Consider the following 15,455-nt stretch of genomic DNA (forward strand, 5'->3'; position numbering starts at 1 on the left):
AAAAGAGTAATATCTCTTTACACGAAGCCTAGAGTAAAAACCTTTATATTTCTGCATATACTGGAACCCTGTTTAGGCACCATGAAACTGGAGAGCTTAGCCATCTAGACAAACCCTACCCTCTGCAAGTGTTTGTGACACCTGAATGGGCTAAATGAATATAATTTTATATCTATAACTTTTTTTTTCTGTCTTTCCTTCCCAATGAGCACCCATAGAGACAATCAACACCAAAGTACTATCAACACTTAAGTAGCACCCAAAGTTTAAAATTAAATTTGTTTCATCATGATTTTTTAAATGGGCAAAATCTCATGAGATCTCAAATCTTACAGGATTCACATGGCTTCACATGCAACTTTGCAAGATATTGGAAAGTGGACATTTTCAACATCTGTGCCATCATCTATTTTTGTTCTGTAATATTGTTCTAGTGACTACAGCTTTCAGTATGAGTATTTATTTAAAAGGTTATTTAGAACCTGTGTATTCAGGATAGAACAACCCCACCCAATCTTTATGTATTATTTAGGAATCCAAGGTAATACCTGTAGTTCTCCCTCCTCCCATTTTCCCTTATTAACAAAATTCCTGAGAAGGAAGTTGGGTTAAGCAATGGTGCATGACCCAAGGTCATCTAGTGAGCTCCTGCAGCTGAGGAAGGATTTGAACATGGGCCTAGCCCAACCTCTTTACCATTACTCCACCATGTAATGGTAAAGGAAGGGCAAGATCCTTGAATTGCATCTTCTCTTTAACTCTATTAAATGGCAAAAGATGTGATGAACTTTGCTTTTCATTTCATCTGAGTTTCTTCAATGGTCATAGCAACTCCAAATAAAGTAAAACAGCATCATCACACAACCTGTGCACCTGCTAAAGATCCTGAAACTCCACCTCTCTGGGAGCTTGTGAAACTATCTGGGAACTCAGCCAGAGTCCACACGCCTGCTATATAAGAGGCATCAAAAGACAAGTGGCTTCTCAGAAGCCCGTCATATGGTACATGCTGCCAAGCTCCCCAGGCAGGATGGGGATAGACAGGGGGACCCGAATACCACTATGGATACCCATACTAATGATCATCTTAAGCCATCAGAAAGGTAGGAAACTTTAAGAGAAGTTCATTTCCTATCATTTGGCAGACATTCAGCAAATGCCTGACTTCTTGAAGGTCTGATGATTTTACACTGTTTTCTTTGCTTTGCCTCATTAAATGTTATCAGGACTTGGAAAAACACTTGCTTGAGTTCGTCTATCAATCACCAATATTCCAGCTTTTATTGACACACTGAGCAGTATTTTGATGGATAAAAATGAGTAAAGAAAAACCAGTGGTTAATGGAGCCGGTGCAATATGAAAATTAATTCTCTCTTTTATGTTCATTTTTTTCTGCAAAAATAAATACAGTTGTGAATGTAGAAAGTTACAAACTTGACAAGGCTAATAAGGCAAATAAAAATGCTGCATTGTTCAGGTGGCTTGCAATAAGATTGTTAAGCTCTTAAAGTCTATTGCAAAGTTCATGCTATTTTTGATGAATTAGAAATCCAGCACTGAATTAATTGCATTTAAAATCATCAGCCGTTCAAGGAATGTGAACTTTATAGCCTCCTGGGATTGTGTACAGTCCTGTAATTTATCAGTCATTTTTTAAATAAGGAACAGACCTTTATTTCATATGATCTACAGAGACAAGGTACTCTGAAAAGGTTATGTTCTGGGTGTTTTCCTAAGCATCTAAGTTTATTTCCTAGAGAAAGTCGGGATGGAAATTATGAGGGTCAAAACTGTTCAAAACTTTACAACATGTAGAAAACTGATTGAAACCATGTCCAGAAATATTTATCTTTAGCAGTATCTCTATGCATTGTCTTCTTGGGAAAATACTATCCATTTTTTTCCATCCCTTTCATACTCGAAATGAGTGCAGCTCTCCTTTGAAACTTCAGGGGCTTTGATTATATCAATAATTATGATTAATAGTGCCTCACAACAGACAGGACTGTTTATGTAGGCTACATGGAAAGTGCTATGCTGATAACTTAGCAGATCTGCCTGAATTAAGATTCCATTTCCTTTTTTTCCCCATGTGTACTGGACAAGTAGCATTAAGATCAGTGCAATTATTGCAAAACACTTTTATACAGTTTCTACTCAAGGTACTTGTAATAAGAAGATGATAGGAAGTTTTCTAAGAGATATAAAGGAATAAAATGCCAGAAGTTCATATTTAAATATGTTTCTGGTTTCAGCATAAAATTGCATTGTTTCATTGTGATAACACTGAAGTTGATTAATATCAAAGAATTTTGATTTGCTGGACTTAGATGGAGTTAAGTCGTTTAGAATCTGTCAAAATCTAACCTTCGTTTCGGATGGTAATTGATATGTTGGTGAGAGGATAAACAGAAGGCTTAAAAGCAGTAAAAAGATAAAATCTATTTTAGGTTCTTCTCCTCCTTCTTTCTTCACTATTATCATCATCATTATCACTACCACCACTCTCATCATCATCATCATCATCATTGGTCTAATGTAGCATTTCAACCAGAAAAGACAGAAATATCTAGCCATTCTTTATAAACTAATAACACACTGAAGACATACATGCATATCCCTCATAGTCTATTAATAAAATATATAAAATAACTTAAATTGTAAGTTATTTTGTATTAACAATAGACTTAAAATAAACTAATGTATATGTGGTAGGAATCTGTTCATATGTGTGCATACACACACACACACACACACACACACACATACAATATTTAGAATATTCTACAATTCTGGCTACTTCTTTGTAAGAAAGGAATAGAGCAAAAATATTTAGCAACATAGTGTTCTTTATAGGAATAAAATCAGTTGAAAATGTTTAAGTTTAGGGGAATGGTTGACTAAAAGGTAACTTATACTAGTAAACTTCGAAATGATCTTAAGAAAGAAGTTCAAGAAAGTGTTCTCTTGTACCTTCTCTTGTACTAGATTAGGAATACTCAGTGAATGAACACATGGCAACTGAAGAAAGACTAAGGAAAGTATTTCGCCATCTGGCACACAATTATGGAACATGATGTTACAAGCCAAAAGCATTGCCATTGTCTTAAAATAGTTGTAGACTTCCATGTTTAGAAGCAGCACAAATTAAATTTCTATTTGTAGGGTAAAAACAGAGGAAAGGGGTCCATTAACCCTGTGCTACTTAGAGACTTTCTAGAAGCACCTTGCTGAGCATAACTAGAAAGGTGAATGGTAGACTAAAACGTATTACTAGTGTGGCTCAAGTTTTGATACTATTGAGTTCCAGATGGAGACAAGCAGGCTTCAGCCCTCAAAACTTACTTTTATAACATTTTTAATTTTTTAAAATTTATTGATTTTTAAACAAAAAAACCCAAAATCATAAAAATACAAGAATACCAAAAAAAATTGTGCAAGACTGTGATCATTTACACAACATATTACTACAAAATTCTTATACTCTATACATTTTACTTCATCTAATTCTACTATGTCTGAGTCTGTTTTATTTTTCTGATTTCAATCCATTTCTCCCATTTCTCCCATGATACATCATACTCCAAGTCTGTCATTCCTTTCAATTCCAATGTCAGTTTGTCCATTTCAGCACAATCAAAGTTTTTTTTAAATTATTAAATCATTGGAAGACGTCTTTGCCTTCTTCCAACATTGTGCAAAGGCCAATCTTGCCGCAGTTGTTGCTTTTATAACATTTTTAGATGCTCTACATATTAGCAAGTTATTTTAATGGCTATTTACTATGACCAGATTCATGAAGCAAAAAGGAGAAAGAAACAACTTACTTTGAAATATGTTGTATTTAAGGCCAATAATGCCAAGGGATTGCAAAAATGTATAACAAGACACTTAGTAGATTGTTTCCAGACTTATTTATATAGAGAGTAGAAAAACTGAAATCAATAGGATTTTAGTGAGTTTTGACCGATGGAAATTTCACTGATTTTAAGGAAGCTGCCATGTATATATTAAAATGCATGCACATCCACAGCAGAGTTGCGCAGACAGATTTATCATACATGAAGGAAAGAGAGGGCAGAGGGAGGGAGGGAGAGACTTTAAATTGGAGGAATTACAAATTGTCATACTTGTATAATATCAGATCAAATTGATCCGCTACTGCTAGGATGCTCAGTGTGTTATATATGCCTGGTGAAAGGATAGGGTTTTCAAAATAATGAGGCCAGAACATTGAAATACTTCATAGAACATTTCCCTAGAATGCCTTCCTTCCTTGCTTTTAGACAGCAAGCCAAAGAGCCATTCTATAGCTGTGTTTTTGAAGGAGAAATGAACTGCCAATAAAGGAACATATTTGTAGGTCAGGGGTGAAATGAGGGGTCCTTGGTACTAATGATGTTAACTAGTTTGGATCAAGAAATGCCTGCAAGAAAACAACCAACCAACCATGGGCCCTCTGGTGGCTCAGGCTGCTAAGACAGTCTGTTATTAACACAGCTGTTGCAATTACTGCAGGTTCTAATCCCACCAGGCCCAAGGTTGACTCAGCCTTCCATCCTTTAAAAGGTAGGTAAAATGAGGACCAGATTGTTGGGGGCAATAAGTTGACTTTGTATATAACATACAAATGGATGAAGACTATTGCTAACATAGTGTAAGCCGCCCTGAGTCTTCGGAGAAGGGCAGGATATAAATTCAAATTAAAAAAAAAAACCAAGCTCAGAGAGCACCAAGGACCCCTCAGAAGTGAACTAATTCAGGCACTTGTTTTTCTATCCTAAATTCTATGTTTCACTGAATATGTTTAACTGCTTTAAGTGCTGATTGATGAACAGAGAAAATAAAATATCCCAGAGAATAAATAAAACACTAGAAAGACAATAATATTTTGCAGAATTGTTGCAGGGGAATTTTTCTTGTGAAATCCATGACCATTAATGCTTTGCTTTTCTAATTATTGCTGCAGTACATGCCCAGTCTGAATATCAGCAATCCCAGTACGAGGACCAGCAATCCCAATATGTGGATCAGCAATCCCAGTATGAAGATCAGCAGTCCCAATATGTGGACCAACAGCCCTTCGGTCCTGAGGATCAGCAAGTGCAGCAGACACATGACTGTAGGTATCTGAACAGGGCAGAGCAAAACGGTGAAAAATCGGACTGCATGGCCCCACATTCCTATTGATCTTTCAGGAAGAGAAGCAGATTTTGCAGATTAATATCTTTGATTGAGCAACACAATGTAGACACAGAAAGCATTGGGCTTTCTCTTAGAACAGCAACCTGATTAAAGGAGAAGCCTGATTAAAGCATAATTAAATGATTAAGACCTGGAGACAAAAACATATGAAGAACCGTTGCAGGAACTGGAGTACGGCTAGTCTGGAGAAAAAAAGAACTATGGGTGACATGATAGCAATATTCCAATAGTTGAGGGGCTGGCACGAAGAAGAGGGGGTCATCTTATTTTCCAAAGCACCAGAAGGCAAGACCAGAAAGAATGGGTGGAAACTAATCAAGGAGAGAAGCAACCTGGAACTAAGGAGAAATTTCCTAACAGTGAGAACAATTAACTAGTGGAACAGCTTGCCTTCAGAAGTTGTGGGTGCTTTGTCACTTTTTTAAAGAAAAGATTGACAGCCACCTGTCTAAAATGGTATAGGGTCCCCTGCTTGAACAGGGGGCTGGACTAGAAGACCTCCAAGGTCCCTTCCACCCCTATTCTGATTAAGCATAGAGGAGAGAGAGGAAAAGAGCTGTCAGACCAACAGCAAGGCATACCATTTCAAATCACTCTTCTCTTTACACAGTGGATCTATTTTCACAAAGCGTTTCAGAGATAAGGAACTCGTAGAGCCAGTAAGATCCAACCCCTTGCCAAAACAGGCCATTCATAATTACACAGCTGGTCATCCAAACTCCATCATCGACACTTGTGCCACCAGGAAGTTATTTTTAAATTAAAATTTCCTAACATATAACATTCACCATCCTCCATCTCTCCTTTTCTCATTCCGTAATGTGAACTCATTGTTTTGAGCCCAACAACAACAACTACATTTGCTTCATCACCTAGGCATAATAGCCCTTCAGATATGAATATGGCAATCATATCACCTGTTAATCATCTTTCCCTCAGGCCAATGGGAAGTGGAGTGGAACAGGAATGTGGGCATCATCCCAAAGTATAAGAAGGCAAGAACCTGCAGATTCTGTTAGAGCCGGGCATTGTTTGAGCTCAGCTGGGCAGAAGAATCATAAACACAGGGATTTGACTACCAGCTGATCTCTCATAGCAAGGCTTCGATCTCTTTAAAGTGAGATGATAGAAAGAAGGACTAAGTGGCAAGAAGTTTAGCAGGAAGGCCACTAGAAAGAAGCAGGCAACAGCTTCTTCCATCGTCCTTCCACATACATATAGAACATGTTATACAACTAAGACATTACCAGGTTCAAAGTATCACTGAGAAAAAGCTTACAGCCAGCTTTCTCTTTGTTGGGGAGAGAATATTTGGGGATATGCTTGCAAAGTCCAGTCAAACAATCCTGTATTCTTATTTATATGTCCTTTTAATTGTTTTTGTGATTGACAGCTGTCCAGCACACTAAAAGCAAAAGTAACTGTTCACCTATCTTCAAAGTTTACTTCATGCAAACAATTACACATCCCACAGCTGTTCTTTCCATTTAAAATGAAAGTGGAATCTTCAAAATGAGAGTTTGGTTAGCTAGGAAAAACAGCAAAAACTATGTTTTTTTAAGATGGGGCATTGCAAATAAAAGTATGTTTACAATGAAGTATTGTTCATTTTCATCAATTAAGGAGTATACTTACAAACCACAGATGTATTTAATCTAAAACTGTATTTGAATAATCTGGTTGAACAAATATATTTTGTGTATGTGTGGATATGTAAGAAATACACCCATGATAGTAAATAATTTACACCCATGATAGTAATTTAAAATTAATTTGCCTTTTGTTCTTTGTCATTACATCCTTTCCAATTTAGAAAAAGGCAATTTCCAAGTCTACACCTCTTTGGCTGTAGTAAGAAAGGTTTGGACAGAACTGTTACAGAATCATTAAAGTTGAAGAAATTAAAATAAGAATGAGGCATATATTGTACCTGCTAAAATACACCATTTAAGATATGTTTTTATCTGGGAAATAGATGGATTTTTTCTTGGTTCAGCTCTAGATTTTGATCAATATTATCCAGAAATCTAAATCTAATTTTCCAATCAGTTTTTCAGTCAGTCACATGTATTATGAAAAGAAACATCAAGATGGGCCTTAAAGTATTTTAAGGCATGCATTTCATTCAATTCACTTTCTATACAAGATTGAAATCAACTCAACCTGAAGCCTCTATTAAATCATTAAACCCTTCAACCATAGAAAAGCTATACTGCCACAGTCATGTGGTGCCAAATAGTAAGGACTGGTTCTTCAGTTATATAGATAAGTGGCAAACATGAGTTGCTCTGCAAATGGAAGGGTGGAGAAATCTTGCATGATTCTTATGTTAAACAGATTAGGCTGTGATGAAAAGCAAACTTGGGATGATAACTGCTTATTGGCAAGCAGCCACACTTAACAGCTTCTGGGTGGATTAAGGCCACAGTGAATGAAAAAATAATAGAAAATGCTTGGAGAGTGTTTATGCCTGTGGGCCTGACCAGGACTGTCAGTTGTCGATTTCTTCCTGTTATTTCTGAGAGAGAGAAAATATTTTTTGTGAAAATGTTGCTGATGATGGTAGTCTTAACTTTTCTTTTTTACTCAATTTCTTCTCTCAAAATGGCTGGAAACCTTCCTATGCCATAAAGGTCTAGGGACTACAAAAAACCAAAGATTCTTTGGTTGAGCAGCCCTGTATTTGAGGGATCAGGACCCCTTTCCTCATACAAAATTCAGTGAGTCACTATTTCAGTAGTGATTTGTGTTCTTGGTTCAAGCTTGTCAAACAAAGATATTTTTTTTAAAAAAAACATTTTATTAGAATTTTGGAATACAATAGAAGAAAAACAGGAAATAGAAAAAAAAAAAGAAGAAAAGTGAAAAAAGAAACAAAAACAGAATTTGGACTTCTGCCCTTCTTTCTGTTGTGTAATTGCCATCTGCACAAAGAAATATTCTTTAAAGATAATCACATTTTGCCAACAATTGAAATGCTGTTCCACTACCCATTTATAAAGAAATTTAAGTGCAGAAAGGGATTCATTCTTTCACATTTTGATATGGATTGCACAATGGAAAGAAAATGTTTGCCAACATGGCTACTTTTATATAAGACATCATTTTCAGCATTAAGCTTACTTATATGAAGACAAGTTCCCATAATTTTAGCACTGAGGATGATTTCATATGGTAACAGTGCAGTTACCATATGAAACATTACAGGGTTTGATCAGAAATGCATTTGACTGATATATATTAGTTTTTATATATATATTAGATATATATATTAGTTTTTTTTTAATTTGAAAACTTTGTTACAAGACTTTTCATACTAGTTATGTGCAGTGGTGGGATTCAGCCAGTTCGCACCACTTTGGGAGAACCGGTTGTTAACATTCTGAGCAGTTTGGTGAACTGGTTGTTGGAAGAAATCATTAGGGCAGAGAACCGGTTGTTAAATTATTTGAATCCCACCACTGGTTATGTGCATATTTATTCAGCAAAAGATCCCACTAAATTCAGAGTAACTTAAATTATGACCAGGAAATTCAGAAAGCTTTGAATTGTCAAATTTGTTTGTTTGTTTGTTTGTTTGTTTAAAATAAATAAACAAACACTGCCCATCTCATTTAGAGATATACATGTGGTGGCTTACAAGCATTAAAAATTGGTAAACATTAAAACGATAAACAATAAACAACAATAGTAACAGCAATAAAAAATGGGGAGGAGGGAAGCATGAAGTACCTCAGAGAGAGTTCTTTTCTTAATCTATAGCCACCTCCAGAGTGGTACATTCCTATTGGGGCCCCAGGCCAAGTTGCATAGCCAGATCTTCAGCCCTTGTGGAAGGTCAGGAGGGTGGGTGCAGATCTCACCTTGAGAGGTATGATGTTCCATAAGGTAGGAGCCATGGCAGAAAAGGCTCCTCTCCTGGACATCTAGACTTCAATTTGATGAAGAAACTATTGTTATTCCTTCAACCTGAACTCTAAGAATTACACTCTATTCTTTTGGAATTCCAGTTCAGAATATTCCAATTACTTAGCTAATCAGAGAATGAAAGATCTGCCAAAATTAAACATTTATAAATAATAGAGTTGCCTTAAACTGCAAGATAGGCGACAAATAATTGTGCTCATATAATAGAAAGAAATAAAATAATTGTATGCTGAATTTAGAGAGAGAAATGTCACCAGAAAATGTAATCATTAGTGGGGTTTAGAAATACTTTGCGGCATCGCAAAAATGTTTGTTCTATAATAGAATTCTTTTCTTTCAGATTTTACTACATTAGCTCCCTCAGGTCCTGTGAGCATGATCCCTGCATTGAGAACAACAATGGTTATCAAAAGTAAGTTGGTCAAAGATAATATTTTTATATTGTAAAAATAGTTTTAGATTACTTGCTCCATATGAATTGTTGAGTTCACATCAGAGTGAAAATAGAAGACTTTAACATTAACTAGGAACAGAACAATCAAAAAGAAAGGTGAAAGGAAAGGAAATAGCATAGCAATGGCAAATAGCAACGGAATGTTGCCATACTTCACATGAATGATTGAGGCTATGTATTCTAGAGAAGACAGCCATTTGGTGTAATGGTTAAGCCATCAGGCTAGAAACCAGACGACTATGAGTTCTAGTCCCATCTTAGGAACAAGCCAGTCACTTTCTGTCAGCCCTAGGAAGAAGGCAATGGCAAACCACTTCCCCCCCCCAAAAAAAACCTTTCCAAGAAAACTATGATTTGTCTAGGCAGTCTCAAGTAATTGGTCATGATTGAAGGGGTGGAAAAAACATCTTAGAGGAGTGGATGAGAAAATAAATGGGTGGATGAGGGGATGGGTTGACTGAGCAGGTGGCTAAAGAGGGTAGTCTTGAACAAAATATTTTATGTATTACTTTGAATCCACAGCTGGAAACTCAGCTCATAATCATAGAGTGTGTAGCACTTGGGGCAATTTCCACTTCAAGACCTTTGATGGAGATATCTTTCAGTTTACTGGACTCTGCAATTATGTCTTTGCATCCCACTGCAAATCCTCTTATGAAGACTTTAATGTGCAAATAAGACATTCGGTGGTTAAGAATGTTCCCACTATAAGCCATGTGGCTTTAAAACTTGACGGATTACCTATTGAACTGACTTCAAGTTCCATTACTGTCAACGGAGAGCCGTAAGTTTCATTATTTAAACAAATTATATTTTTGTTATTTCAAAACCACAAATTCCAGTCACACCAGGGCAAGGAGGAAGAATGTCATTTCATATTTTGTTCGTATTTCAGTTTGACATTTGTAAATGAGATGTAAGTGAATTTCTGTCACTTTCAATTGCAATGTGCTTTATTTCCAGGGTTCAACTGCCTTACAGCCACTTAGGAATTCTGATGGAGAGAATCTCAGGTTATATTAAGGTCCATGGGAAAATAGGAGTCACCCTGTCGTGGAATGAAGAGGATTGCCTTTTGGTAAGAACCAAAGATATGGCAAGGAATATGACAAGGAATATGACTAGATATGGCAAGGAATTCCTATTACGGTTTTGGAAATGACTTGTAGATCTTTGCTTACATACATACATTATGTCTGTCCTTCTGCTTTCTGTTTGTCCATCTATCTATCTATCTATCTATCTATCTATCTATCTATCTATCTATCTATCTATCTATCTATCTATCTATCTATCTATCTATCTACATATACTGTATACACATATACAGGGTGTGTGAGAGAATGTATTTCTATGTTATGTATTAGAAAATTATAGACAAAAAACAGCACCCATGGATGTTATTTTGCAATTAAACATTCTTCGCATGATGGATAAGAATAGTATTAAATTTATATGCTGTTTAGGAGTTGCCCCCACAAACAGTTGTATCTTCCCAAATGTTTCCCAAAAAGTACTGATTTTTGCAATTGGCTTTGATATTCCTTGATTTGATTGAATCATAATCTAGTAAATATAAGTGATCTATACATATGGATTGCTTCCTTATTTAATTGATGTTCTTAATTGCATGCTTAACAATTGCAACAGATAGATCTTAGATTGCAGCCAGTTGAGTAAGATGGTCATGTGGATGGCTTAGTAATGACTGCAATGAATTATGACCAAAAGTTTGGACTTAGCTGCCATTATAAATAGAGGACTACTTTTAGTCTCCTTTCATTTATTTCTTATCCCTTTTCTTGTTGATTCTTCAGCACTTTTCTCACTTAATTTGGTATCTGACAATATTCAGAAATGTTGCTAAATCTAGTTTATGCCCCCAATGAATGAGGCACAGCAAAATTGAGGGCTGTCCTTTGTCTTCTATTCTGGGATGGTTTCAAGGAAATGTTTGGGAAGGTTCATTTCATTATAAACGGATCCAGTACGTAATCTGAGGGTCCTCCTAGACTTAAGATTCCTGCTTTGAGGAGTAGGTGGCAATTATGGCAAAGAGGCCTTCGCTCAACTTTGAGTTATCTACCAGTTCCCCCGACCAAGGAACTCTTATTTCTGTCACTCATACCCTGGTATTCTCCTGTATGGACTGGCATCTGCAGTTCTGGCTGTCCCTAAGAGTTGTGAATGTAACACCTCTGTTATGTGAGCTGCTTGTTTGCTTCTGAGTTCAATTCAAGATATTGGTTATCATTTTTAAGGCCCTTCAGAGAATGGGACCATCTTGTCTCAATTACGTTGAACCAGCCCACCTGGTTAGGTAGGGGAGATATGTTGTGATTCCTGGCATGGGGTTCAAGATTGGCATGCAACCATCATGTGGTTGCATTTCTTTCCATCTTTTATTACCATTTTACCTTTGTTTTAATACTGGTTTTTAACTTTACTTTTAACCATGTCTCTTTTTATATGGCTGTATGGATTTTATTTGTAAACCACCTAGAGTCACTCAGGTGAGATGGGTAGTATGTTTAATTAATTTTAATTAATTTGATTAAAAAATTGAAGATGCTTTATGTTAACCAAAATATTAATGGCTTATGAAGTAGGCTTGCTAAAATAAGTCATAAATAATATTAAATACAACTTATTGCTCAAAGAGACATCAGAACAAAACCTTTCAATCTTGGGTTTTAATTGTATCATAGGAAAAGGGAGCAATGGCATATTTATTTTGTATAACACCATGATTTAACATGAGAGACAAAAACATTCCATCGGATGTAATGGAATTCAAAAATAAGAAAGCAAGCAGAATTCCACTATCAGACCTTAAACACTAATCCAAATGAACTTCATTTTAATCTCTACACATGCTCATCTCTATACCGGTTTACCAATGTTATATATAACCTGTTGTCAGTTCTTAACTTTCATTCTTAAAACTCTAGATCTTCACTATAGTTACATTATTTTCTCTTGTTTTAGCTGGAAATAAATGAAAAATATGCTAATCAAACTTGTGGCCTTTGTGGAGATTTCAATCAAATCGCAACCTACAATGAATTCTTTTCCAACAGTAAGTGGCAAAAATAGCAAATTTCTGTTTTTATTGCTTTTGGGATCATTTCTCAATTCATTTGTAGAACAGGATTTATTTTGGCAAATGTCACTGAAACATAATTGGTTTGACAACCTTAGAATATGCAACTGTATAATGTTATGCAAGGATTAAGATTGTTGAAATAACCACTTCAAAATATGAAAGGATCCTAGCAGAGGTGCTATTCAGCAGGTTCTGACAGGTTCTGGAGAACTGGTAGTGGAAATTTTGAGTAGTTTGGAGAACCGGTAAATACCACTTCTGGCTGGCCCCAGAGTGGGGTGGGAATGGAGGTTTTGCAATATCATTTCCCCAGGAGTGAGGAGGGAATGGAGATTTTACAGTATTCTTCCCCTGGAGTGGGGAGGGAATGGGAATTTTGCAGTATCCTTCCCCTGCCATGCCCACAAAGCCACACCCACCAAGCCATGCCCACAGAACCAGTAGGGAAAATTTTGAATTTCACTCCTGGCTCTAGGTTTATTTCTTTATCTTTTGCTTTTTCAGAACTAATGTAGAAATTCCATGCATCTTTTAAACCTGGATTTCTGCTTTTCACTTTGGCCTGGAAAGAGGGCTGCCAAATTTAATGTGGTCAGAAATGTGCTAGAAAGGGATAATAATGGCTCTCTCTTGCAAGAAGCTATGGCTCAGATTAATATGTGTTTCTCTACCTCATGCTAGTGGAGAATTCTGAGCATTAGAGTCCATGTGTTTTAAAGTCACTGAGGATGAGAAATATTGAGCTAAATGCAAGGACTGCCTGCAAAGTTACTTATTCATCACAGTAATAATTATGAAGGGTCACTAAATGTATGAATTTGGCAGGTTTGTAAAGCAAAAGAAAGCTGAAGTAAGCTCATAGTCACTATCCAGATTTTACTTAGCTTAATGATTGAATCCTAACTGTAGCTACTAAACGAGGACAACTTGTACTGACAACTTGGAAGGGAATTAAAGCATAGGCGTAAGATAAAGATTGATGCTTCATAGAAGTGAATTCAAGAGGCCTCATTGGCAGGGTGGTCTGTGAAGAGGAAGGCTTATAAAAACAAGTCAAGATGGCAATCAAAAGGGTAAGGCTTCACATGTGGTTACTGCTACCATCTTGATTTTTTAGTTTCTGAAACACCACTGGTCAGTGATATCCAAAACTGAGGGGACTCAGTAATATCCTTCATAATGGGAAGGAGAGATTGGCCTAATTAACCTCCTCATCTTGCCAAGAATCAGTTTGGTTATCATGCAAACTGATGCTCTCTCTTGGATCCCTTTGCCAGATTTATTTCACACTGAGGAAATATAGTAAAGTTGCAGCCTATGTCCAGACAGGGGTTTTTTGTTGTTGTTTTTGTAATCCTGCTTTGTGAACATCACTAGAATGGCTTTCTGCTTATTACAGATGTCCAGCTGACTCCTTTGCAGTTTGGAAACATGCAGAAGATGGACGGACCCACAGAACAATGCGAAGATCCTGTCCCTTTACCTGGAGGCCAATGCAACCAGGAGTCTGTAAGAATTTGTATTTCATTCCATTCTCTATAAGGGAATGTGGCTGTTCCCCTCCCCCCTTCTTCTTTTCTCTTTCTTAAGAGCAAGTAGAAGACAATTAAAACAGTAAAACCTTGAAAATAAAAAAACCCCAAACTTGTAAACATGACCAATGCAGATCAATAATAGTGTAGTAGCTTCCTGCATTTATATATAGTGACAGGTTCATATCTTAGTAACGCTAGATTCATTTTTTCTAGACCGCTCCGTGCCAAAATATACTGACTGGTAATGCATTTGAAGCTTGCAATGCATTGGTTGATGTGCATGACTACATTGAAGCTTGCATACAAGACTTATGCCAATGTGATCAGTCTGTGACTGAAGTCTGCATCTGTAACACCTTTGCTGAGTACTCCAGGCAATGCTCCCATGCTGGTGGACAACCACTTGAATGGCGAACAGAAGATTTTTGTCGTAAGTATTAGTTCCAAAAGAAAATTTGCATTCTTACGGAGAACTCTTTGCAATCAGTGTATAGAATCCTAAATGAGGCAGCTAGAGACCACACAATAGACCATCAAGATCAATCCTATGCCTAAACAGGAAAATCCAAATCTAATTCAAAGAGATGCAACCTACAACATTTAAATTTAAATATTTAAATAATATTGCTGAACAACTAGACACAAGGACAGTTTTTTCCCGAAGGCCATCACTCTGCTAAACAAATAATTCCCTCAATACTGTCAAACTATTTACTAAATCTGCACTACTATTAATCTTCTCATCGTTCCCATCACCAATCTCTTTCCATTTAGGATTGTATGACTGTAACTTTGTTGCTGGTAATCCTTATGATTTATATTGATATATTGACCATGATTTGTGTTGTAAATGTTATACCTTGATGAAGGTAACTTTTCTTTTACGTACACCGAGAGCATATGCACCAAGACAAATTCCTTGTGTGTCCAATCACACTTGGCCAATAAAGAATTCTATTCTATTCTAAAAAAGCAACTTCAGCTAATTAAGCTAACCAATGGGATACTCGCAGTTTAGTGAGGGTTATATGAAGGAACTCTGCATATCTCCAGCCAGAATTTAGCTCAGTTTTGAACTGTTCTTATCAGTAAGAAGCTGGTACTAATGTTTAATTTACCTTTTTTTAAAATAATAATAATAACCGATTAGATTCAGCCTTTAAAGTTTATTTTAAAAAAGAAGTCTTTGCCCAGTTTTAAAGAGCATTACCATATGAAGAGCATTAC

General features: G+C 36.4%; 1 protein-coding gene across 1 annotated transcript in view; it reads left to right on the top strand.

Moving 5' to 3' along the window:
• Positions 1-1,007: 1,007 nt before the first annotated feature.
• The window catches only part of MUC5AC (mucin 5AC, oligomeric mucus/gel-forming), an 81,609-nt gene continuing 67,161 nt past the window's right edge, over positions 1,008-15,455 (top strand). Inside the window, exons 1-8 of the mRNA XM_058160442.1 lie at positions 1,008-1,103; positions 4,971-5,123; positions 9,474-9,545; positions 10,110-10,371; positions 10,551-10,665; positions 12,576-12,666; positions 14,093-14,202; positions 14,442-14,658. Coding sequence (XP_058016425.1) covers positions 1,031-1,103; positions 4,971-5,123; positions 9,474-9,545; positions 10,110-10,371; positions 10,551-10,665; positions 12,576-12,666; positions 14,093-14,202; positions 14,442-14,658 — 1,093 coding nt within the window. The 5' untranslated portion in view covers positions 1,008-1,030. The remainder of the gene's footprint in view (positions 1,104-4,970; positions 5,124-9,473; positions 9,546-10,109; positions 10,372-10,550; positions 10,666-12,575; positions 12,667-14,092; positions 14,203-14,441; positions 14,659-15,455) is intronic.

The sequence above is a fragment of the Ahaetulla prasina genome, chromosome 1 (genome assembly GCF_028640845.1).
Source record: "Ahaetulla prasina isolate Xishuangbanna chromosome 1, ASM2864084v1, whole genome shotgun sequence".
Lineage (NCBI taxonomy): Eukaryota > Metazoa > Chordata > Lepidosauria > Squamata > Colubridae > Ahaetulla > Ahaetulla prasina.